At 42.1% G+C, this 27,652-nt stretch overlaps 1 protein-coding gene across 1 annotated transcript in view; it reads left to right on the top strand.

The window, feature by feature from the left end:
* Positions 1 to 12,941: 12,941 nt before the first annotated feature.
* LOC139473964 (neuronal acetylcholine receptor subunit alpha-10-like) overlaps positions 12,942 to 27,652 on the top strand; it is a 56,546-nt gene continuing 41,835 nt past the window's right edge. The window contains exon 1 of the mRNA XM_071256829.1: positions 12,942 to 13,061. Coding sequence (XP_071112930.1) covers positions 13,010 to 13,061 — 52 coding nt within the window. The 5' untranslated portion in view covers positions 12,942 to 13,009. The remainder of the gene's footprint in view (positions 13,062 to 27,652) is intronic.

The raw sequence follows: 27,652 nt of genomic DNA, 5'->3' as shown, positions 1-27,652 counted from the left end.
ACTGTCCTTACCTTTTTCACAGACATACATTCTGCACACGCACCTACAACAAATGATAAGCTAACTAGTTAATATATGGATGAAACCCACCATTCTTTTTCTTTGAGGCGTGTGTGTGCGTGCGTATGTACGTCTGCTCGCGCGTGTGTGTGCACGTGTGTGAGTGTGTGTATGTCTGTCCCTGTGTGTGTTGAGATGAGGTCGGGGGAGAGGAGGGTGGAGACTGGAGGGGGTGAACCGCTGTTTTTGTTTTCAGATATTACTTTTCCAAACACACCTAACGTCTATTCAGTATTCACCACTCATGCCCTTATGACGTGACTGAATTATCTAATGTTTAATGTGCATGCATCTGTACTTATGTCAGACTGATATTCTAGACACGTTCATGCAAACAGTTTATCTGCAAGCTTATTCTGGGACACGTCTTTAAAGGTGGAATATCATGCTGCTTTAATTTGTGGTGTTGTTTGTTTGGTGGGTGAGTGAGTGAGTGAGTGAGTGAGTGGGTGGGTGAGTGAGTGAGTGAGTGAGTGAGTGAGTGAGTGAGGGAGTGAATGAGAACCCAAGGCCTTCCGCCCAACACGCGAACACTTTAACATTACATCACCCATCAAACTATTAACAAGGGGAAAATGGACAAAGTTTTATACATATTTTAACACGTTACATGCCACATATTAAGGATCGGAATTGTGAAATACGGAAATATTACAACTAACGGGGCATGTTCCAGTTAACGAACATCGGACATGATCCAGGACCAGTATTTCTCATTGTGCTGGTCAGCCAGAGTTCGGAAAACACATGTAAGGCGTCAGTATCTTCATCTGTATTATCAGATATCACAAGGTGTGTAGAGATAAACAGATTGGACTCTCCTCAGCAGCACTGGGGACGATGGGGTAGCCTAGTGGTTAAAGCGTTAGCTCGTCACGCTGAAGATCCGGGTTCGAAACCCCGCAGGGGCACAATGTGTGAAGCTCATTTCTGGTGTCCCCTGCCATGATATTGCTGGAATATTACTCACTCACTCACTAACTCGGCAGTAGTGGGCGTTTATCGATACTAGTATCAGCAATACTTGTTATATTAGCGCTATTAGCAATACTTGTGATATCAGCGATATTAGCGATACTTGTGATATTAACGATATTAGCAATACTTGTGATTATAGCGATACTGACAATACTAAGGATATCAGCAATATTTGGGATATTTGCTATTTTAGCAATACTTGGGGTATTAGCGATATTAGCGATACTTGTGATATTAACGATATTAGCCATACTTGTGACACAGCGATATCAGTGATACTTGTGATATTAGCAATACTTGTGATATTAACGATATTAGCCATACTTGTGACACAGCGATATCAGTGATACTTGTGATATTAGCAATACTTGTGATATTAGCGATATTAGCCATACTTGTGACACAGCGATATCAGTGATACTTGTTATATTAGCAATACTTGTGATATTAGCGATATTAGCCATACTTGTGACACAGCGATATCAGTGATACTTGTGATGTTAGCAATACTTGTGATATTAACGATATTAGCCATACTTGTGACACAGCGATATCAGTGATACTTGTGATATTAGCAATACTTGTGATATTAACGATATTAGTCATACTTGTGACACAGCGATATCAGTGATACTTGTGATGTTAGCAATACTTGTGATATTAGAGATATTAGCGATATTATAGTCCTCACCACGTTTAATAGAATCACGAAATGTAGCGATTATTAATCAACGAAAATAGCTGCATGTTTTTCAATACTTAAAATCACAAAAAAGCTGACGACCAAAAATTACAAATATTGCAAACTGGGCTTTTCAAGAAATATCCATTTTGTTAGCGATAAACCTCATACTGGATATCTTTCTGATCTATCAACATACCAAGGTATTTGTATCTAGAAATCGTTTTGATGAGTAATGGAGGATCAAAGTCATTATTACAATTCAAATATTCAAATAAAAGTGACAAAACCCTTTCCATATTCTCGCTGTGCAGAGTTGCGTCCCTTTGGCACGCCAGAAACCTGAGTGAGTTAGGTTTAACGCCGCTTTTAACAGTATTCCAGTTATATCACGGCGTGTCAGCTTAATGTGGGAGGAAAGCCCGAAGTGATGCAGGTCTCAGACGTTTACCACTTCGGTGAAACCCAGGAGCACGGGTATGGTGCTGACAAACCTAGAAACATAATCGGGGCGAACCGGGATTCGAACCCACAATCATAGTTTTCTGGCGTGCCCAAGGGACGCAACTCTGCACAGCGAATCGCGGCGCCTTGGACGACTCGGCCACCCGTTCCCCCAACATGTATTAGTGAGTGAGTGAGTTAATGCTTTACGTCACATCGGCAATATTTCAGCCATATCGTGAGGAGTTACATGTATTAGAATAATATGAGCACAATGATCATAATCTTTTTTAAATGATGTTTGAACATTCATTAACTAGCTATAATGTTTAATGTTCTATTTGTATGTCGCACTTTGCAATAGGACCCTTCCTTCACACCTCCAGCAACGTGATGAGGTAAGATCATGTATGTGTAATTGTGGCAAAATACCTGAAAAAAAACAACATATTTCATGAAAAATAATAATACAAATAATAATTATAAAATCGGTATTCCTGAATCTTAAGTTTGTCGTCGTGGCCAAGTTCCCTTGTTTTGCGAACCCGAGCAGAAATTCCGATTCATATGCGTAAAGAAACAGATCAGTAAGAAGGGGAGCACAGTTGGTGCCCATGGGGATGCCTACTTCTTACCAAAACGTCTAAATGTACCCTCAAACGGCACATATATGTTTTCTACGAGGACGTCCCGTACTTCACGTGTTTGCTCAGTAAACTCCAAGTAACATTTGCTATAATTTTTGACAAATTGCTTTGAACCTCTGAATATAGAGATATTTAGTGACAAAATCCCCATGGATCATAGGAGTGGTGTACAAAGTTGAAAAATCATATGTTTTGAGAGATTTAAACATGGTTCGTTTCTGAGATTGCAAAAGATCATTGCTTTACTTCCGCTCGTCGAAAATACTTTCTGTGAATATAGAGGAAATTGTATTAAGGTTTATGGTTGTCAACCAGCATCAACCATGAAATCTTTCGTCTTTTAGATTCTTTCTACACGACTGCCCGAACACACACGCGCACATGCACAAGCACATGCACACACGCGCGCGAACACACGCGCACGAACACACACACATACACACACGCGCGCACGGCTATATTTTTGGCTACATAGGTTTTGTCGCATGCCTGCTGTGGCTTGATGGTGAACATAATTTCTGGATGACCTTGTCGGCTATCAGTGACAAACAAGCTGATTAGCTATCATGTTTACTTGAGAAAGCAGGTACAGCCGCCACCTATGTCAGCACGGCCTACAACGGCCGAGTAAACCACGTGTGAAGATGTAGGACACTCCTGGGTGCCGTTGTGCAAAACAACCGTAGCGCTACGACTGTCGTAAGTCTATGTTATGGTATGGGAGTTGCGATCACCTTAGCGCCAAGCTTGCTTTCTACAACGACACCCTGCATTCTAAACACGAGACAGAAACTTGTATAGCTCCTTAGCGTTGACGATGTCGTAACGTATGTTGCATGTGGTTAGTGATGTGCACCACCGCCAGTCACGTCTGTTACGTGAAACTACATGTATGTTCTGTTTGTTTGTTGTTAAACGCCGCACGCAGTAATATTCCAGCTATATGACGGCTGTCTGTAAATAATTGAGTCTGGACCAGACAAACCGGTAATTAACATCATGAGCATCAACCCACGCAATTGCATCATCAAGTCAGCGAGCCTGACCACCCGATCCCGTTAGTCGCCTTTTATGGCAAGCATAGTCGCCTTTTACGGCAAGCATAGTCAACTTTTGCGGCAAGAATTGGTTGCCGAAGACCTATTCCAACCCGCATCGTCTTTTTCTACCATACTTGTAATATCATAGTTAACCAAACTTGTAATTTCGCAGCTTACCATACTTGTAATATCATAGCTTACCACACTTGTAATTTCACGGCTTACCATACTTGTTATGTCATAGCTTGCAACACTGGCGTGACATTGTAAACCGTTGTGTGATGGTTTTTGGCGATGCAGAGAGACTAAAGCAAGAAGAGTTATCTCCCGTGGGATGCACATCGATTGATAACACAGTGTGAAACATGTCCGCTTTCTCAACCACTGCTACTGATTGTGCAGTGAAGAATTCCTCCCAGTAGTGAATGTTACAGAACGATGTTACAGCTACTCTATCTCTGTACTCGAATAAGCAATGCTAGTTTGGCTTATAACTAACATGTTCAAATCAGTATATTTAGCTGAGTATCAGTATTTATTTATAAGTGGAATACACAAGTGGTATTGTTGGAGCCGTACCGGAACCGGAAGTAGTTCAAACAACTGAAACCTACATCTTGATACAGCTGCTTTGATTCCAAAGTAGACAGGTGTTATATCGGAAACCTTGCAAGGTTTCAAACAAAATTTCACCAAAACTTGAGATACACTCTCTCAGTTGATTTCAATCATTTTTCCTGCCCAAAGTATTTTGTCATACATACTTTAGATATTATACCTCCCGCAAATCGGCATTTTATCCCTATTATTGTGTATATTTAATTGTAGAATTTTCAAGAATGTGAGATGTTATATAGTAATCATTCCTACGCTCTGGAAAGTGATAATACGCTTCGGAACTTACATCCTCATGTAATTGTTCAAGGAGTTATCGTTCTTTATTGCATTCGTCCAAAGGCCGATGGAGATTATTCTATGTTATAGATATCAACAATGATTTACCCACGGGCTGTCTAAAATGAGAAATAAAAAAACCCCAAAAAAACCCAACAACAACATTTCACGGAGCAGTGAAGTTATCCAGTATAACAAATGCAGTAGAGACATAACGCTATTGGAATTTCAGGTCTACACGAGATACGTTTTACAAACAAGGGATTACATGGAATGAAAGATAATAAACTTCTGAAGAAAATTGAACACTTGTTTTTTCAGAATGTGGGGCTACCAAGGAATTTTGGAATAAGCTAGAACAACAGTAAACCATTTACTTCAAAACAAGATTCACTTCAATATTCTGTTTTCTCTGATTCCCAAAACATTAACTCGCCTAATATTGACGTTGTTCTATTAGATACGAAACCCATCCACATAGCAAGTATAAAGGAATACAAATATCAGTTAGAAGATTTACAGATACTGTGGCATCAACGTGTAAGATAAAAGCGATCGTATCCCTTTTATAGTGAGTGAGTTGGTTTTAACGCCTATAAGTATTCCAGTATTCCAGTTATATCACGGCGCGTCAGCTCACTGTGGCATGAGGCCCGTAACGAGGCAGGTCTTGGACGTTTACCATTTTGGTGAAACCCATGAGCACCGGTATGGTGCTGACAGACCTAGAAACGTAATCAGGGCAAACCTGGGTCTCCCCTTTCCCCCTCTCCCAAGTACATCGCCCCCACCGTTTAAAGAAAAGGAACCACTTGCATTAATCTAAGATCTTAGTGCTTGACACACTGCAAGTATTCAGGGTATAAGTATCCGTTGACAGGTTTATCAAGGTGCAAGGAAGAAACGACGGAACTACTTTAAGCAATCTCGCTAAAATCAGATCTTAGTACTCGCTACCGTGAACACTGAGGTCTGATTTCAGCTATTATAGATTGCACTTCCGTGTACATGTACATCCACGACACATATTGCTTCTGATTATGTAATAATATAACTCTGCTTTAACAGGCTGACCAGAAAACAGACCAACTGACCAGGTAAAATTCTTTTACGCATGTCTAGCCCAACAGACAAGGTCAAAGTTCGGGATTCAAGTTTGACGTTTGAATCAAACACACACTATTTCAACCGCACTGATATTCATCAAAACGCTCGTAAAATATCGGTGGTTCTTCTTGACCCCTGACTCCCTCAACAAATACGTCTATCGCAAACTGTCCTGACTTTTAGAGAGTTTTAAACTCCACGCAATGACACAATGTGTATTACAAATATCATGATGCTCCAAACATCCCATGGGATCCCTGTACGAGGAGACTAAATGAGTCGGGAGGTAAAGAACGGCGACTTGAATACTGGCATGTTATCGTAATATATCTATCTATCTATCTATCTATCTATCTCGCTTTCTTTCTCTCTCTCTCTGTGACCCGTGAAGATTCCGTGGTAGAATAGGTCTTCAGCAACCCATGCTTGCCGTAAAAGGTGACCCTGCTTGTCGTAAAAGGCGACTAACGGGATCGGGTGGTCAGCCTCGCTGACTTGGTTGATGCATGTCATCGATCCCAATTGCGTGGATCGATGCTCATGATATTAATCACTGGATTGTCTGGTCCAGACTCGATTATTTACAGACCGCCGTCGTATAGCTGGAATATTGCTGAGTGCGGCGTTAAACAACAACAACAACAAAAAAATCTCTCTCTCTAATTTATTATGATATAATATTATATCACCTCCGGGAAGCCATTTTCCAACTGGAAAGAGCATCTGTACTGAGTAGACAACTAGGGGTGGGAGAGACTGCGATATGGCGGCAACTAAGATTAGATCAGAGATTTAGTACCTCCACCTGTGACGTCATAGCTTTGGTTTTCGGGGACAAGAAGTGGATAATCATGACTTGCTGTCTACAACGAGGTCACACTATTAATAGACACACCTATGCCACAGGACTACTCGGTTGAGAGTTAACAAGGTGAAACGCTGAGGAAATCTCCTCCGCCCAGGTGCCCTTCTGTATAGGGACATAAGGACATAGGACATAAGGACAAAGGACATAAGGACATAGGACATAAGGACTGGTAATGGTAGCAGCAGTCTGTGTGGTATTTTCATTTCTTCATTCATTTCTTCATTTATCTATGGATTTGTAGAAATGACAAACTCTACTTTCCTGTGTGTGTGTGTGTATTTGTGCGTGCGTGCGTGTGTGTGCGTGTGAGTGTGTGCGTGTTCGTGTGTGTGCATGCGTGTGTGCGTGCGTGCGTACATGACGTAACAATATATAATTGCTGGTTCCATGTAGAAACAATTCCTCGACAAGACGACTACAGCTAATCACGAAGAGTTGGTTATAAAGAGATTATTGCAACGGTGTGTGTGTGCGTGTGTACGTGTGTGTGTGTGCGTGCGTGCGTGCGTGCGTGCGTGCGTGCGTGTGTGTGTGTGTGTGTTAACCAAGCTGGAACAGCGGAGATTATATAATAATCCGATTATTGTAAAAAATATAATGTGAACAGTTTTGATTCTTAACGATTTTGAATGTCAGGCCGCGAACAGTTCGATTAACTGTATATGTATGGTCACTCCATGCCTCCATATAGTGTGATGTGTTTACTTTTACTTTGAACTGTAGTTCAGCTATGTCATGGCGTGCAGGCTAAATGTGGGTGAACTATTTCGACCAGATTCTCTTTTAGCAGGTCGACACCCAACTTAAGCCAAATATCCCACATGACCTTGGAATGGTCCTGGTTTGGAGAACGAGCTGCTGATACTGGCTGTCCATTAAGAATCTATACTTCATCCTCACTGGTGCTTCGTGAAGTCAGTAGAAACCAAGGGATCCTTTTAGTGGAAAATGTCAATCAGAGAACATCGGGATGCTACCACGCACTGAAGCTTGACTATTCAGCATTCCATATTTATAATTAAAAAATGGAAACCTCAAAGCTCCAAATTAATCTCGTATTCCATTTGGAAAATGGTTCTGAATTTCAACTCTATGACACTAAGGCAGAAATCGGTAGTAAATAGGAGGCTTTTAGCATTTCATTTCCCAAATTTAAAAGCGTATCACGAGAGCCATGTTGAGCGTTTGAGCTCTCCATCTCTTAGTGAACAAGAAGGATATCATTTAGTACACGGAGAATGTATTCTGAATGTCCGTTAGTAGTTTAATTCCTATCTTTAGGAACTTGTGTTGTGTGATGAGCTGGTTGTTTGTGTGTCAGCGTCCCCCGACTGCTGATTGTGTGTCATCGTCATTAGAAATCGAAGACATTCTACAGACATTCTGGAGACATCGCAGTATATCTGTATTTTCTTCTCAACAACATAAACTGAAATATTATCATGATCACTTGCGTACTTTGCCGACTAGCAATGTTTGCTTCTTATATTTTCGTCCAACACTCGTGTTTAATTGTAGAAAGTTGGGACAACATCACTTTAATACCTGCAACGGTTCTATGGACATAAATCTTCACCAACCAAACATTGTAATTTTAATACATTTTGAGAAATCCTTGAATCAGCATGATTCATAATGATTCATGCCAAGTCAACCTTCTCGGCCAGAGTTGGTCAACAACACGGCACTGAATCAGAGCTCGCCAAGGCCGGACATTGACTCATGATGTATCTTCACGAGGAAGAATGTGCGAGGCTGCGCGCGTCTGTCACTGTCTGGGTGACCGCTCCTGTTCATCTGTTTCTTTATACTGCTGGATTAAAGAAATTGTGTAATACATTTGGTAAACAAGATTTATTTCGTATATGAGGTCATGAGTGCAATTGTAAAATGACATTTTGTTGTGGGAAAATTCGTCGTGGAGCACCACTTGTATATTGGATCTGAATAGATGTACACATTTGAGTCGTAATAATATTCAATGTGTCATCTTTCTTTCAAATATGTTATTAACAACGATTGCAAGTCGGAGTAGAATGTGGCTATTTTTGCTGTTCAATAACTGTATAAATTATCGTTGTGTTGGATACATTTAATAACAGTGAGGCAGGTATTTGGTTCTTCATATACTGGACATATCAATAACTCATGGTATTTATCTTCTTGGTAACATTTGCAGTAAGGACAAATCCCTGTTATTATCTTTGGAATGTCTGTATAACTGTATATTAACAGTATGGATACCACATCTGAACGTTAAACATCTGCGTTAACATACAGATGGAATAGTAGTTAAATACATATCTAGCATTATATCCATCTTAAACATAGACTAGGCATGAAAATATGTTGAACGTCTTATGTCAGCTGGCCAGCCTTGGCAATATATATATCATTAAATCGTTGTTTAAACGTTTTTAAGAACAAAATTGTATTTTGGTAAATAACACTATAACTAAATAACTAAATGTAATTCTATCACACAAACCCGTCCAGCTATCGATTGTCCCGCTGTACATGAAGCTGTGACTGACATGACAAAGTGATGTATACTATTCAATTGTTGAAGTCGAATCAGCTGAATCTGGCTGCGAAAAGATCACCATTAACTCAATTTTGAGTTTACGTATCAGGGCTGTTAGCGTCAGTCGGATGTCAAATCTCGAGGACGCACGCTTCACGGAGTATAAACCTGACTGTAAATTCATTGATTAATGAACAAATGACATTACGAAACGTCAGTCACAACGGTTGAACCTGAGAACGTGGGGTATGTAACCCATGGGCGGATAATTCCATCACACGTCACTTGTCACCTGATATCGTCAGTGATGCGTCTCCCGAGAGTCACACCATTTGACGCTGTAACAATTTGGTGTCCTGAAACATTTTAATATTGAAGCATTTATATTCATTGATCATGTCAAGGCAGCACAGTGTTAGATCTGATGGTGCCCCACAAAGGGTACTCCTCTCCAGCTTGTCTACCCGAAGAATGTGCCCCTAGTTTTTCATGCCTGCCTTCCCGTAGGGGTTCCTGGGCAGAATGTGTCCCCATTTGTCCGTGCCTGTCTTCCTGTAGGGGATCCTTGGCAGAATGTGCCCCCATGTGTCCGTGCCTGCCCTCCTGTAGGGGATCCTGGGCAGAATGTGCCCCCATTTGTCCGTGCCTGCCTTCCTGTAGGGGATGCTGGGCAGAATGTGCCCCCATTTGTCCGTGCCTGCCTTCCCGTAGGGGTTCCTGGGCAGAATGTGCCCCCATTTGTCCGTGCCTGTCTTCCCGTTGGGTTCCTTGTCAGAATGTGCCCCCATTTGTCCGTGCCTGCCTTCCCGTTGGGTTCCTTGTCAGAATGTGCCCCCATTTGTCCGTGCCTGCCTTCCCGTTGGGTTCCTTGTCAGAATGTGCCCCCATTTGTCCGTGCCTGCCTTCCCGTTGGGTTCCTTGTCAGAATGTGCCCCTATTTGTCCGTGCCTGCCTTCACGTTGGGTTCATGGCCAGAATGTGCCCCCATTTGTCCGTGCCTGCCTTCCCGTTGGATTCCTGGTCAGAATGTGCCCCCATTCGTCCGTGCCTGCCTTCCTGTAGGTGTTCCTGGGCAGAATGTGCCCCCATTTGTCCGTGCCTGCCTTCCCGTTGGGTTTCTGGTCAGAATGTACCCCCATTCGTCCGTGCCTGCCTTCCTGTAGGTGTTCCTGGGCAGAATGTGCCCCCATTTGTCCGTGCCTGCCTCCCATAGGGGTTCCTGAATGTAACCCCAGCTCTCCATGCTTGCCTCAAGTAAGGGCTCCTGGCCAGAATGTGCTTACCCCCCCCCCCCCCCCCCCCAAAAAAAAAAAAGACACACACACAGTTCTCCATTCCTGCCTTCCCGTAGGGGTGCCGTGGCAGAATGTGTCTCCAGTTCTCCATGCCGGCCTTCCCGTAAGGGTTCTTGGGTAGAAAAGGTGAGCATATCCTGATGCGTCAAATTTGGAAATCTCCTCCACATAAAACCTTCTGGAAGCCACATTGAGGCCTTGAATGTTGTAACTTTGGTCAAAAGGCTTCTGAGCAAGAGTGTTGTGACGCTCTTTTAAATCTTGGCAGAAAGATCATGCTCGATTGTACCTCAAAAGCTGCGGGAATATTGCTAGACATGAAGGGAACGTTGACTATTGGAAAGTTGAAGTCATTCCTCCATTCATATTATTATCACCAGTGTTGTGATATTTACGGTGTACCTGAATCTGTTTCGGGTAATCGCGACTAATTGTTCTCTGGCTTTGACGTAAAATTTAAATAAGTGCTACCTTCTCTATCACAACAATATATAGTTCCCACAAACGAAAGAAATGTACACAATAGCATTTCATATTATGTATTTTTTCCTATGTGTGAGACTATATAGGAACCACGCAGCTATCCTGACTCTAAGAACATCAAGGGGTATAAATGGTTTAATAAGATCAAGGAAAAAAAATCAATGATACAACTAAAGCTCACCTGGCGAACACTTATGAATATACCTGATACATTATTCACACTTATTACATGAAAATAATTTCAAATTGTGATGATACCAGGGGTTCGCGAAATAGTAAGCGTACCCTGCCCCACAGGTGACTCTGGTCACAAACACTTGCAACGGCACGTCAAGAGTTCACCTAAACAAACACGAGAACATAGGGTATTAGACAAAAGGAAACTTCATCGGACATCATAAGTGTCACTGATGTGTCAAATTATGAAAGATGACTCCGCCTACTACAAAACGTTTTGACAATTTAACTCTTTTGATTAAGAGTCGCATAACACTCATAGAAAGCTCGTAGAAAGAGCATCTTCGATTGCACCTCAAAAGTTGTGGAATGTTGACAGCAAGGACTGTAGCTACTGGAATATTGCCCAACATAGAGGGAACGTTGACTATTGGAAAGTTGAAGTCTTGTGGACATTATTGTCACTTTCTTAGATGTAAATATGAACCGGACGAGGCTGTTTCAATGGTGTCTTTAACGTCAGTTCAGATTGGTATTTCAGTGGATAAGAATTGGCTATTTGACTATTAATTTGAGATTTGGTGGACCCAGCAATATATCTCCGATTGTGCAGAGTTTTTAAAAATTATTTGTTTTTACTGTTTTTTGTGTGATTACGTCAGGTGTATGTTTTGTTCTTGAAGAATTACAACAATACGTTGCCATGCATACGGTGTTTATAAAGTCGGTCTTGTTGTACTTTCTGTTTAATGCATTGTATGCACATTGCTGGGATGTTTGCAGTCGGCGGAAAACAAAAGTGGTGCTTTTAAGATATTTATTTTAATATATTTCACATAAATAGTCGGTGGATCCGTGAACCAATTTAAAGAATCAAGACATAACACGCGGTAGCTGGAAACAGGAGTCGGGTTTTCAGGCATTTAGGAACCTGGAATATATTCATGTCACTCGGGCATATATCCCGTCACGTGAGTGAGTGAGTTTGGTTTTACGCCGCTTTTAGCTATAGTCCAGCAATATCAGGGCGGGGGACACCAGAAATGGGCTTCACACATTGTACCCATGTCGGGAATCGAACCCGGGTCTTCGTCGTGACGAGCGAACGCTTTAACCACCAGGCTACCCGACCGCCCCCCGTCACGTGTGAACAAAACAGTAAAACAAGAGCTAAGAGACACATTCTTACACACAAGCATCATACACAATCAACTTGTAATGGCATGGAGCCGGGCAGCCGAGGATCTATATTCCAATTTCTTCACATACCTGCTTCGACCGGGAAACGTCAATTTACTCTAAACTACTTTTACGCGTGAAGGAATCACGCAAATCTATATATACATTAAACTTGTATTAAACGTTGCAGTAAGTGCATGAGCGAAGATATCTTATTACTATCACACATTTATTGAACCAGCTAAGAAATTATCTCTCGATATGTCAAAAATAAAATATTATCTAGCTCCGCTGTTAACCCAGTTCTCGTCTACATTTAGTTTAAATTTGAAGCGTGGTTCCATTCGGTTAACTTTCTTCCAGGCGTTGCATTGATGCATTTGAATTAACCGATTAGAAGAAGAAATTCGTCAAAATTTGACGTCTGCTGTGAGAGCTGGCTCGCTACGAGAGCTCTTGTCGTCTGCGCTAGCGATTGGCGGATAACGAGCTTCTTCCTCGTCTCTCGCAGTGCTGCGACCTCCTGCTTGCCAACATTCAATTAGACAAGCCACGACGCTAGCGAGTGTGACCGACTGTTCGCAGTTGTAGGACTTTCATCTTGGAATGTGCACATTGTTATTAAAGCGAAATGATGCACCTTAGCCTCCTCATCATTCTCCAAGGGATGTTATGCATTGCAGGTAGGACCTCCTTTTTCCTAATTTCATAGAATCTATAATTGTGCTGCTTCGAAGTATGTGTTGGGTAGGACTTTAAGTCCGCCTAGAGACAGGTCAGAGTGCTCTCCGAGGTCTCCGAAGTTGTGTAGTACTTACGTATGTAGGTCAACTGTGAAATCAGTACTCTGGCTAAGTTTACCACGGATGGTGGCATTGCCATCATTGTCTTGCTCTTCACAGATGAAGTAATCTTGATGACTCTCGAACGTGCCCGTAGTGATGTGTGCATGGGGTTGTTTGAAGCATGTTTTAGGTATAAGTCGATGGTTGTGAGTTACTTGATATTACTATCTGTGACTCGAGCTGTCAACAGGTTACCGGGGGTGTTTGGTGTGGAGTAAAGAGTAAACGTGAGGAGCTAGTTTTACAATGACTCTGGTTGTTATGGATATGGGTACAAAATCAAACAATTCTTTGAGCATATCTATAGAAGTGCAGATATGGAAACGACAATAATCGTCGTCATCATCATCATCATCATCATCATCATCATCATCATCATCATCGTCGTTGTCATCATAACCATCATCATCATAATCATCGTCGTCGTTGTCATCATCTTCATTGTCATCGTCGTCGTCGTCATCATCATCATCGTCATCGTCATCATTATCATCATCAAACGAATCATAACCATTGCCAAAGTCTCCAGCATCCATAAAACATTGATGATCATGGCATTTATAGAGGGAGATGGGGTGGGTTGTTGGTCATTGAAAATGTGATAATTGTGGCGATGATATGATGATGATGATTATGATGATGATGATGATGATAATGATGATGATGATGATGATGATGATGATGATCATCATTGCTGACAATAATAATCAATCATCACCACAGTAGTCAAAACACCACACGTCAACAGAGTAGACAAGTGCCAGTAGTTGATACATGGCTAGCCGTGTATTGCAACAACATCCCCATGTATGGAGCATAAACGGCAGCGGCATGAGTGATTGGTATACGATGTGCTGTTGTTCCTTATGCACTAATCAGTGTTATTGTCTGTGATGAGCAGTGGGCGCCCAATGCACTCTCTGCCGGACTACAGACAGGGCTTCTCCCTCGCGGAGCCTGCATACTTCATTACAACACGAGACTGCCACAATCGATCAGTTCTCACGCGCCTGGACGCTGTTTCTCTGGGATTTCTGCATTCCATACCAATACCTACATAAATATTATGCAACACGGCTTTTGCGTGATAACAATATTGTTTGTGTTTGGCTGAACCTTCCGACCAGAGACAGAGCCCGGAGCTAGTAAATTACCATAGGATGCAAGTGCGAAGTGAAGGCATTTCCAGACCGATACACAGTACCGCGGACACTCAGTCCAGTGGTCACCTATAGTTTCTGCAGCACAGTGATAAAGTACCTCTTCATGCGGTATTATTATATTTCCATATACCTTTTTATACCGCAGGTATCCACGTACTAGTATCTCCTCGGATGCGGTTTTATTAGTTCCCCGATCAGTAGATCCGTTTGCATTACAGTTATCGTTCTCAACTCCCTGGGGAGTATACAACCCAAGCTGTCTACGGGCGATAGAGGGTACCGGGTACCCATTCCGGGCTGGGTGAACAGAGGCATATTTGAACTTGGTCGTTTACCCAACATTTGAACTTAGTCACTTGCCCATGGTAACACCACACGTTTTGACGCTTGTGTATGTACGTGTTCGTGTTTCCACCATCTGGTCATCTACCATAGGACGAGTGGGTTCTTTTGAGTGCACAGGGTGTCGGTACTGAGCACTAGGGGTAGTGACAACACTGTAGAGACCTGTAAACATTGTTGGTCCCAAGGCTAAATAACAATGCCGACTGGATGAGCACATTGTGAATGTTGGAAGTTATTGACTTCATACTGCATGGGCCCAGGGCGGTTTGAAATGAAACATTAAACATTTAGCAATAAAACAACAGCAGTGTAAAACAGCAGTTTTGCCCGAGACAAGCATGACCGCCATAGCTTCTTAGTATTAATGGTCAAAGCACAACATGGCTTGATGAACACTAAGATTCTGAAATTCACAGGCATCTCCATGTAAAACGCGGATGTAACGTGTGGTGCTGTATATTTACGTCTGACGTTGATTAAGGCTTACTGACACGATATAATTCTCATATCGTCACATCCTGCATCGCTGTGTGGTATATGTATGACAGGCACGAGGTGGGGATATCTGGAAGGTCCTGATGGCAACAGTTGGATTCAGAATAATGTTATCGCAATGATTCTAATGTTTGAGCTTGGACTATATCCGCAAATATATTTTTGAAAGCTTGAACATGTATATAACTATTAATATGCCATTAACAGCCATGTTAGAATGAACCAGCCTCTCAGTTTTGTGTTCGAGATGAACAAGGAAATAATTACCGATCCTGAAATCTCGGACGCTGTTGCTTTGTGTAACTCTTTGACATTGTTGAAGTGAATACAATACTTATGATGACCTTCAATGTTGTCCTGGGTAATCAAATAGACAGTACAAGCTGTTAAATGTACTGGGGTGGATTAGACATGGGAAACAATGTTGTATGTAGTGTTACAGGATAGTTCATGGCATGATACAATGTTGTATGTAATGTTACAGGATGGTTCATGGCATGAAACAATGTTACATGTAATGTTACAGGATGGTTCATGGCATGTAACAATGTTGTATATAATATATCAGGATGGTTCATGGCATGAAACAATGTTACATGTAATGTTACAGGATGGTTCATGGCATGTAACAATGTTGTATATAATATTACAGGATGGTTCATTGCATGAAACAATGTTACATGTAATGTTACAGGATGGTTCATGGCATGTAACAATGTTGTATATAATGTTACCGGATGTTCATGGCATATCACAATGTTGTATGTAGTGTTACAGGATGGTTCATGGCATGTAACAATGTTGTATATAATGTTACAGGATGGTTCATGGCATATCACAATGTTGTATGTAGTGTTACAGGATGGTTCATGGCATGTAACAATGTTGTATATAATGTTACAGGATGTTCATGGCATATCACAATGTTGTATGTAGTGTTACAGGATGTTTCATGTCATAAAACAATGTTGTATGTAGTGTTAAAGGATGGTTCATGGCATTAAACAATGTTGTATGTAATGTTACAGGATGGTTCATGTCATGTAACAATGTTGTATGTAGTGTTACAGGATGGTTCATTGCATGTAACAATGTTGTATATAATGTTACAGGATGGTTCATGTCATGAAACAATGTTGTATGCAGTGTTACAGGATGGTTTATTGCATGAAACAATGTTGTATGTAGTGTTACAGGATGGTTCATTGCATGAAACAATGTTGTATGTAATGTTACAGGATGGTTTATTGCATGAAACAATGTTGTATGTAATGTTACAGGATGGTTCATTGCATGAAACAATGTTGTATGTAATGTTACAGGATGGTTTATTGCATGAAACAATGTTGTATGTAATGTTACAGGATGGTTTATTGCATGAAACAATGTTGTATGTAATGTTACAGGATGGTTCATTGCATGAAACAATGTTGTATGTAATGTTACAGGATGGTTTATTGCATGAAACAATGTTGTATATAATGTTACAGGATGGTTTATTGCATGAAACAATGTTGTATGTAGTGTAACAGGATGGTTCATGTCATAAATCAATGTTGTATGTAGTGTTACAGGATGGTCCATGTCATGAAACAATGTTGTATGTAATGTTACAGGATGGTTCATGTCATGAAACAATGTTGTATATAATGTTACAGGATGTTCATGGCATATAACAATGTTGTATGTAGTGTTAAAGGATGGTTCATGTCATGAAACAATGTTGTATGTAGTGTTACAGGATGGTCCATGTCATGAAACAGTGTTGCATGTAGTGTTACAGGATGGTTCATGGCATGAAACAATGTTGTATGTAGTGTTACAGGATGGTTCATGGCATGAAACAATGTTGTATGTAATGTTACAGGATGGTCCATGTCATGAAACAGAGTTGCATGTAGTGTTACAGGATGGTTCATTGCATGAAACAATGTTGTATGTAATGTTACAGGATGGTTCATGTCATGAAACAATGTTACATGTACTGTTACAGGATAGATTGTGATTTAGCATGCATTGTTTTGATGTGTTCATAGCTCATACAATCAATACCAGTAAGCATGATGGTTTGTCTTATTTATTATGAAGCAGGGTTAAGTTGGGTACACGTGGAGAGAGAGAGTCAGCTGTGATATCTGACAACCGACTCTCCCCACGTGTGGCCCATGTACACTGTCAATCAGGATGGGATTACATGTTAATGGGATGTTTTCCTGATCGGATATCTTGTTTGAAACGTTGTCTCACACTATCGTATCGCCATTATCTTCCACTTCATCCCAGATGTATCATGTTCAGTACGTGCCTCAGCCGCCCAGTAAGGCTATCCAGCGTGATCATGGCGGAGAGTGGTGTACGTTCCTGTCTGGCTATCAACTGTTTCAACCGAGTTTACATCAGTTATATGGACATAACTTACAGCGATTATGGGATTTATTGACAACAATATATGTCGGTAACATAACATATGACAACAGAAATATTGACAAACGCCATATATGGTCATGACATGTATTGACAACATCACATAGTGGACAGTAGAATTATAGCAAAACGAATGGTCATCATTCTTAGGCTACCACTGGGGACATCGCTCTGGTGAAATCAAGTGATATCTCCTAGATATAGCTACAATAAAATCGCATCACAATGCTTTGCAGACCATTGTGGCGTCATCGGTTACCATGACGTCAGACTCATATAACACCACTAATCGTTCTGCCACAGTGACTGAAGCTGGCTGGCTGCACGTCCATTCCTTTCAACCTGAAAAAAAGTGGATGAATAACTTTGGAAGAAAAATGGAAATTCGACTTCGTGTAGTTTACTTTGACATCAAATGGATAATATGAACACTCGTCGAGATTAGATACATACACAAAAAAAACAAAAAACAAAACAAAACAAAAACAAAACACAAAAAATCATCAGCTGTCTGGACCGAGTGTGTTGCATGGCGTTTACTGAGCCAGTTACTATACAGTATATATCAGACAGTGCTGTAAGTTTAAACTTTAAACAGGTCTGTCCTTGTTTGTCTAATGGCGTCTAGATTTGGCGCAGCTGACATGTGACGACGTTTCCCTGGGGACTAGGGTTCGATTCCCTGCAACCTATGCTGGTCGTAAGAAGCGACTTGGATCGGGTGGTTAGACTCGGTGACTTAGTTGATAGCGTGTCCCAGTTGGACGGCAAAGAAGTTGTTCAATCACTGGAGTATTGCTGAGTGCGGGTTAAAACAACAGTATACGATGACCGACACTGGTTGGAGCACGTAGTTTGTAGTCGAGGGTGAATGCACTGGTACATATGCTGATAATTAGTGCTGGGTTATACCGGTGATGTCGAGATTATTCATGTATTTACTGTATGAATGGATTGTTAAAGCTTTCAACGTCGCTGACTTCGTGCAGACAATTGTTCACGTAATACAAACATTGTTGACGTGAGGCGTAATGACGTCAAAAGAGAAATGACGTAACAATATATAATTACTGGTTTCATGTAGAAACAATCCCTCGACAAGGACGACTACAGCTAATGACGAAGAGTTGGTTATAAGTAGATTATTACAACGGTGTGTGTGTGCGTGTGTGTGTGTGTGTGTGTGTGTGTGTGTGTGTGTGTGTGTGTGTGTGTGTGTGTGTGTGTGTGTATGGTATGTGTGTGTGCTGTGTGTTGTGTTTGTGCGTGTGTGTGTGTTGTGTGTGTGTGTGTGCTGTGTGTATGTGTGTGTTGTGTGCGTGAGTGCATGTGTGTTGTGTTGTGTTTGTGCGTGTGTGTGTGTTGTGTGTATGTGTGTGCTGTGTGTATGTGTGTGTTGTGTGCATGAGTGCATGTGTGTGTGTTGTGTGTGTGTTGTGTGTGTGCGTGTGTGCCTTCAACTAATGATTTGCTCTAGTTTCACACATAGCTTTCCAAACCATAAATGCTTCAAGCATGAAGCTCTAGCTAGGTAAAAACACATAGCAAAATAACATGATTGTTTCGTATTGCGTTCAATATATCAATTTCATATCAGAAAAATAACGTATGAAGTGAAATTGGATTTGCCATCGAGTTATTTTTTGTGTTCTTTGTTTAATACTTTGAAAAGTTTTTACTGATCTAATTTACTCGCGTCTTGCAAACAGACCTAGAGCGCCAGTTATGTGTCTGAGACTAGTGTGTATAATCTTGTGTTTCCATACTGAATTCTGTTGACAAAGTCACTACATAATGAATAAAAACATTAAGTTGTATAATAATTGAATGAAAAATTAAAAGAAACGTTTGATGGGTCCCCATTGTTAACGCTCAGGTATATATAATCTGATCCAATGAGGGAGTTAACATTTACCGTCGCAATGGCCTTATTTCAGCCATACAGCGACCTGATCCAATGCAACTACAAGTTTTTGTCAAGATCTAACTGGATCATTTCACTTGATTTAGGGGATGTCGTTGGAATTACATGCTATATATATTTTTTTATTGTGAATAAATATTTCGACAGGTTAATATAATCAAGTCATATATTGTGGGTATAAATACGTCACATTTATGATGTACGAAAAGTGTAAAGAGAAGCAGGGTATATGTTGTGTGTAATGTTATGATTTGTTTGTTTGTTTGTGTGTTAGTTAACACCGCACTCATCAATATTCAGCTATATGACGGCGGTCTGTAAATAATCCAGTCTGGACCAGACAATCCAGTGATTATTATCATGAGCATCGATCCACACAATTGGGATCGATGACATGCATCAACCAAGTCAGCGAGCCTGACCACCCGATCCCGTTACTCACCTCTTACGACAAGCATAGTTTCATTTTACGGCAAGCATGAGTTGCTGAAGACCAATTCTACCCCGGATCTTCTCGGGTCGTGTGATCAGATGTTCCAAGTGTATACCTGTAACTCATTTGGTGATATGCTTTCAGCAGCTAAAATACTTCACAGATGTTTTGCATTTATTTGGTTATTCATCGTGTAACCTGTTATTACAACACTTCTTTTCCAAAAAGCTGTATCCGCACTTAGCCTAATTCTGAACACTGACATGCGCCGTGCAGTTAGAAGTAGTTCCCAGGGTACCAGGTACAAACAGACAGAAAGATGTCTTCGCTGACAATTATGGATTCGTTTAGCCGGTGAATCCAAGCCGTCAGCAAGAAAAACCAAATTATCTTTCAGCTTGGGGCCATTAAGCATTATATAACACGGCCTCCAAGTCAACCTCACCCGTGACCTTTCCCCGAGACTTGGTGATCATAATAGTGTATTCCTCGTTGTAGACAATCGCCTTCTCTTCTCCCCAATCACCAGCTGGGCTAGGAGTCCGTTGCAATGGGTTTAGCTGTCGATTGTCGTTGTTGGCCCTTCTCAAACTACTTTCCCCCAATACCCCCAATTTGCTGTGTATGATCACGTTATAACCTGTTTATCGGGCACAATCATAGAATCTTGTTAGCGAAAACTCTCTATTTTATCATTTGAATATTCTGGTTGACGATGATACTTTTTGAAGCCACTGCTGACCTTGTTTTTATTGGGATGATTTTTTCTTCATGTTTATTATTCCATACTCACTGGAGGGTATTACGTGCTGATGAACATCAATGGGAAGTTCTGGATGCTAGAAGGTGTTTAGAAAGTTCAGACATTCTTTTATAATTCCCTTCTGGTTTCAGTCGCCCCATCACTTATTTACTTGTTTGCATCCATTCCCTTTGGAAAGAAGTTACTAACTTGCTTCGAGTGGTCAGGCTTAGTGACTTACATTGGTTGATAATATGTTGGACGTTGATGACAATGCAACCGATTGGTTTGTCTGTCCCAGACTCGATTAATTACAGACCACTGTGCTATATAGCTGGAATATTACTACGGCGTCAGTCAACGTTCATGACACACCCAATGTTTAAGAATAAGAGGAAGGGTCAGAATAAAATAGGTCTTTCTAAAAATTAAGGTTGCGGCGTGGTGACCTCTTGGTAAGAGCGTCCGCTCGTCACGCAGAAAGCCCAATTTTGATTACCCATATTGGTACAATCTGTGAAGCCCATTTCTCGTGTCTCCTATTTGATATTGCTGGAATATTGCTAAAACGGCGTAACAAGACACTTCCTCTAATAATTAAGAATAATTATAAGCCATCTTGAAATATAATTTTTCAGGAATGGTGCGTGTTGTACAGCACCGTACAAGGCTGAATGTGATGTCAATATCGACCTTGAGAAACAAGTTGTTACGGGATATTAATAGTTGATACGAATTCTGACACCTAGCTGTATGTTGAAGGGCTTCAGTGGGTGTAACGCGATAGATAATGTGACAAGACAACTGATATTTTCCAGCAGTATTTTACTGGTCCTTATGAATCTTTCAGAAGCCCTGAGCTAATGGAGTAGCATAGATTTGATTCGCTGTTGATAGAGCTAAATGTTAATTGGGTCTTATGAACATAATGTCAAATGAAAAGTGGGTCTGATATTGAAACCTGTCAAGTTGCACACCTCAAACACATTAAACAGCTATCCGCTCATAACATGAACCTAGATACGAGGTAGAGGCGTTTCACCTTTCCATTGTCCTTGCATGGTCTCTTTTAAGTCACACACAACAGGCATGACTCCAGGTGTGTCCTGGTTTCCTTTACTTCTTGAGGCTCACCTATGTGCGCGTGTGATGTGTGTAATTGAGTGTGTGTGTGTGTGGTGTGTGTGTCTGTGTGTGGTGTGTGTGTCTGTGTACGTGGTGTGTGTGTCTGTGGTGGTGTGTGTGTGTTTGAGTGTGTGTGTGTGTGGTGAGTGTTAGCGTGTGTGTGTGTGGTTGTGTTTCTGTGTGCGAGCGTGTGATGTGTGAGTTTGTGTGTGTGGTGTATGTGTGCATGTGTGCATGTGTGGTGTGTGTTTGTGTGTGTGTGTTTGTGTGTCTGGGTGTGTGCGTGCGTGTGGTGTGTGTGTTTGTGTGTGTGGTGTATGTGTGCATGTGTGGTGTGTGTTTGTTTGAGTGTGTGTTTTCAGTGTGTGTTTTCAGTGTGTGTGTGTGTGTGTGTGTGTGTGTGTGTGTGTGTGTGTGTGTTTGAGTGTGTGTGGTGTGGGTGTGCGTGAGTGTCTGTCTGTGTTATTGTGTGTTTGTGTCTCTGTGTGTCTCTCTCTGTGTATTTGTGAGCAAGTGCCTGTACGTGTCGACCATACATTGATGTCATTATTTTACCTCCAGCAACACAACATGGAACGAGTTTTAAACTTATACTCGGATGAATCAAACGGCATCATCATAGACCGTGTTTGATTCCCATCATGGTTCGATCCCTTAATAGTCTGATCACTTCATGGTTTGACCCATTTATGGTTTGATCCAATCACGGTTTGATCCCTACATAATTTGGTCACCCCCCATGGTTTGACCCCTTTATAGTTTCATCCAATCACGGTCTGATCCCTCCATAATTTGGTCCCTCCATGGTTTGACCCATTTATGGTTTGATCCAATCAAGGGTTGATCCCTCCATAAATTGGTCCCTCCATGGTTTGATCCAATCACGGTTTGATCCCTCCATAAAGTTGTCCCTCCACGGTTTGTCCCCTTTATGGTTTGATTCAATCACGGTTTGATCCCTCCATAAATTGGTCCCTCCACGGTTTGTCCCCTTTATAGTTTGATCCAATCACGGTTTGATCCCTCCATAAATTGGTCCCTCCATGGTTTGACCCCTTTATAGTTTGATCCAATCACGGTTTGATCCCTCCATAAATTGGTCCCTCCATGGTTTGACCCCTTTATAGTTTGATCCAATCACGGTTTGATCCCTCCATAAATTGGTCCCTCCATGGTTTGTCCCCTTTATAGGGTTTGATCCCTCCATAATTTGGTCCCTCCATGGTTTGATGCCTCCATAATTTGGTCCCTCAATGATCTGATCCCTCCATGGTTTGACCCCTCTATGGTTTGATGCAATAACGGTTTGATCCCTCCATAATTTGGTCCCTCCGTGGTTTAATCCCTTCGTGGTTTGATTTTTTTCATGGCTCATAGATTATTCAAATGACAAATCTTGTGCTAGAGTATTGGATAACCTACCATGTCCTGGATATGCTATGTAAAACACCATAACTTTCGTTGGTTGTTTCGGTATTGTCTTTGTTTACAAAATGTAAAGTCTGTGTATTGCATAAATACTATTTTCTTAATATTTAATAAAAAGCGACAGGAAACATTTCCATAATCATAAGAATTCTCTTCTAAAAGCAGTCAATTGTACGATTCTGATTAAATCATAGGCATGTGTTTATGAATCATTACCAAAAAGATGATATCCTCAGGTGTTCGCGAAAGGGTTAGCGTATCTTGCCCCACCAGTGGCACCCGTCACAAACACATGCAAAGACAAGTAAATTGTTCACCCGATAAAAACACGCTAACATATAGCACAAGTCAAAATTGAGAATTGCATGGGACATCATATTGTCCACTGGTGCGAACTATCCTCCACATGTCTACCACAACACTTTTGGAAAGGTTTGCCTGGGTACTAAAGGTTGTAACCTTGATCAACTTCTATGCAAGAGTCGCATGGTACCCTTGGAAGTCTTTGTAAGAATAAATAGTTTTGAAAGTGATTCTAAACCTATGATAAACACAGCGATTGACGTGCACATCCGACATAGTCACTCGTGGTGTGATCGGAAAAGACATTGCCGAAAATGTAACATGTCTTGTTAGAAGAAGTATATCGGTAACGAGGTAAACATTTACAAGGTGACAATTCTTGAGGGCGTGGTTAACTCGGCGTGGTGAATAGGGTTACCGGTACCTCCTCTCTGCCGGAGAATATAACATTTCATATCAGATCTGCCTTTACAATTTGACGATATCCCTTTGTTTCATTGAGAGCTTTAGCGATGGAGTAAATGGGACATATCCCCCTGTTACACTCTGAGCTATAGCATGCGTAGAAGTGTGACACGTCCCCCTGTTTCACTGAGAGCTTTAGCATGGGTGGAAGTGTGACATGTCCCCCTGTTTCACTGTGAGCTATAGCGTGGGTGGAAGTGTGACATATCCCCCTGTTTCACTGTGAGCTATAGCGTGGGTGGAAGTGTGACATGTCCCCCTGTTTCACGGTGAGCTATATCGTGAGTGTAATTGGGACATGTCCCCCTGTTTCACTGTGAGCTATAGCGTGGGTGGAAGTGTGACATGTCCCCCTGTTTCACTGTGAGCTATAGCGTGGGTGTAAATGGGACATGTCCCCCTGTTTCACTGTGAGCTATAGCGTGGGTGGAAGTGTGACATGTCCCCCTGTTTCACTGTGAGCTATAGCATGGGTGGAAGTGTGACATGTCCCCCTGTTTCACTGTGAGCTATAGCGTGGGTGTAAATGGGACATGTCCCCCTGTTTCACTGTGAGCTATAGCGTGGGTGTAAATGGGACATGTCCCCCTGTTTCACTGTGAGCTATAGCGTGGGTGGAAGTGTGACATGTCCCCCTGTTTCACTGTGAGCTATAGCATGGGTGGAAGTGTGACATGTCCCCCTGTTTCACTGTGAGCTATAGCGTGGGTGTAAATGGGACATGTCCCCCTGTTTCACTGTGAGCTATAGCGTGGGTGTAAATGGGACATATCCCCCTGTTTCACTGTGAGCTATAGCGTGGGTGTAAATGGGACATATCCCCCTGTTTCAATGTGAGCTATAGCGTGGGTGGAAGTGTGACATGTCCCCCTGTTTCACTGTGAGCTATAGCGTGGGTGTAAATGGGACATGTCCCCCTGTTTCACTGTGAGCTATAGCGTGGGTGGAAATGGGACATATCCCCCTGTTTCAATGTGAGCTATAGCGTGCGTGGAAGTGTGACATATCCCCCTGTTTCACTGTGAGCTATAGCGTGGGTGGAAGTGTGACATGTCCCCCTGTTTCACTGTGAGTTATAGCATGGGTGGAAGTGTGACATGTCCCCCTGTTTCACTGTGAGCTATAGCGTGGGTGTAAATGGGACATGTCCCCCTGTTTCACTGTGAGCTATAGCGTGGGTGTAAATGGGACATATCCCCCTGTTTCACTGTGAGCTATAGCGTGGGTGTAAATGGGACATATCCCCCTGTTTCAATGTGAGCTATAGCGTGGGTGGAAGTGTGACATGTCCCCCTGTTTCACTGTGAGCTATAGCGTGGGTGTAAATGGGACATGTCCCCCTGTTTCACTGTGAGCTATAGCGTGGGTGGAAATGGGACATATCCCCCTGTTTCAATGTGAGCTATAGCGTGCGTGGAAGTGTGACATATCCCCCTGTTTCACTGTGAGCTATAGCGTGGGTGTAAATGGGACATGTCCCCCTGTTTCACTGTGAGCTATAGCGTGGGTGTAAATGGGACACGTCCCCCTGTTTCACTGTGAGCTATAGCGTGGGTGTAAATGGGACATGTCCCCCTGTTTCCCTGTGAGCTATAGCGTGGGTGGAAGTGTGACATGTCCCCCTGTTTCAATGTGAGCTATAGCGTGGGTGGAAGTGTGACATATCCCCCTGTTTCACTGTGAGCTATAGCGTGGGTGTAAATGGGACATGTTCCCCTGTTTCACTGTGAGCTATAGCGTGGGTGTAAATGGGACACGTCCCCCTGTTTCACTGTGAGCTATAGCGTGGGTGTAAATGGGACACGTCCCCCTGTTTCACTGTTAGCTATAGCGTGGGTGGAAGTGTGCCATGTCCCCCTGTTTCACTGTGAGCTATAGCGTGGGAGTAAATGTGACATGTCCCCCTGTTTCACTCTGAGCTATAGCGTGGGTGGAAGTGTGACATGTCCCCCTGTTTCACTGTGAGCTATAGCGTGGGTGGAAGTGTTGCGGGATGCCCCAGACATGCCTTACTTTGAACTGACCAGGAAACATGCAATCTCCGGCTCTAAGACGAGGACGAGGCCGCCGTCACTGAAACGCCCATTACCCCGCAGTTTTCGGCGGCAACGTCAGCCTGGAGGATACAACACTGCATGGGACAGGAACAGTTACTCAGTCACAGAGTGATACGGTATCAGTCTAGTGACAAAGGCATTACTGCTATCACTTGATGGACGTCCAAATAGTTGTATTGCATAATTTGACATGAAAAAGAATGCGTTTTCTCGACCAGACTGGAGTAGCTTCATCTTGGTCTCACTCACTCACTCACTCACTCACTCACTCATTCGCTCGCCCGCTCACTCACTCACTCACTCACTCACTCACTCATTCGCTCGCCCGCTCACTCACTCACTCACTCTAAAAGGAAAACAAAGACCTTGGTCCCCGAGTACAAAGAAGTGTTGAAGTAAAGCACCGGCTCACCTCGTGACCCATGGTGTAATGCTATGTGAGTAGACAGGAACACACTGACCCAGCACGACATGGGGGCGTGGTGAGACCGGTACATGGCACTTCTACGCTCTGCTTATCGCAGCGCCATCAGTACCAGCCCAGATAACCATAATATCATGCCCGGTTCCATCCCACCAGCGATCCCAAGAGAGATATGTACAATTGGCACTGGCCACCAGAATACATATGTCTCTCTCTATACGTGTTTTAATTATGTAGTAGGCATTAAAACATGTATCTCGCTAACTAAATGCTATTGCACAGTGAGAGTTATTTTAAACATTTTTTTCACAAGTAGGTAGTAAGTAAGTTCAAGGGTAACCTTGCTTACTGTTATGGGCAATAAAGGGTATCAAGACACATAATCTATCACATTTGACAAGAACGGACATATGATTGCGTTATGAATACTTAAGAGTACTTCTATATTTTTTTTATTCGTTTGATAATATGTCTGCTGAGAACACGTAGTGGATAAGATAAATATTGTATTTTTGTTTGTTTGTTGCTTAACGCTGCACTCAGTAATATTCTAGCTGTATGACGGCTGTAAATAATCGACTCTGGACAGACAATCCAGTGATTGACATCAAAAACATCAACATACGCAGTTAGGACTGACCACCCAGTCCCGTTAGTGGCCTCTTACGACAACCATAATCGCCCTTCAATAGGTTGCTGAAGATCTATTCTAACCCGGATCATCAGAGGGTAGTAAAATCGTAAGTTAATTTATCATCCTACTAATAACTTCCGTCATGCCTCTTATGGTATTTTTGTGATGTGATGTAGTACGTTTATTGTACCTCTTTTGAACATTGGATGAACCAGTCCCACCTGTCCTTCGTCTGTCCTTCACCTGACCTCCTTCACCTGTCCTTTAACTGTTCTTCGCCTGACCTTTGCCTGACCTTCAACTATCCTTCGCTTGACCTTCACCTGCCATTCACCTGACCTTCACCTGTCCTTCATCTGACCTTCACCTATTGGTTAGCGCAGTAGGTAGAGCTCTTCATGATGTGCATCATGGGTACAATGTGTGAAACCAAGACTGGTGCTCTCTGTCGTGATATGGCTGGACTA

The sequence above is a fragment of the Haliotis cracherodii genome, unplaced genomic scaffold (genome assembly GCF_022045235.1).
Source record: "Haliotis cracherodii isolate W230 unplaced genomic scaffold, xgHalCrac1.p SCAF_3, whole genome shotgun sequence".
NCBI classification, from domain to species: Eukaryota; Metazoa; Mollusca; class Gastropoda; order Lepetellida; family Haliotidae; genus Haliotis; species Haliotis cracherodii.
The sequence above is the reverse complement of the archived record's forward strand: the minus strand, read 5'-3'. Positions and strand labels throughout refer to the sequence as shown.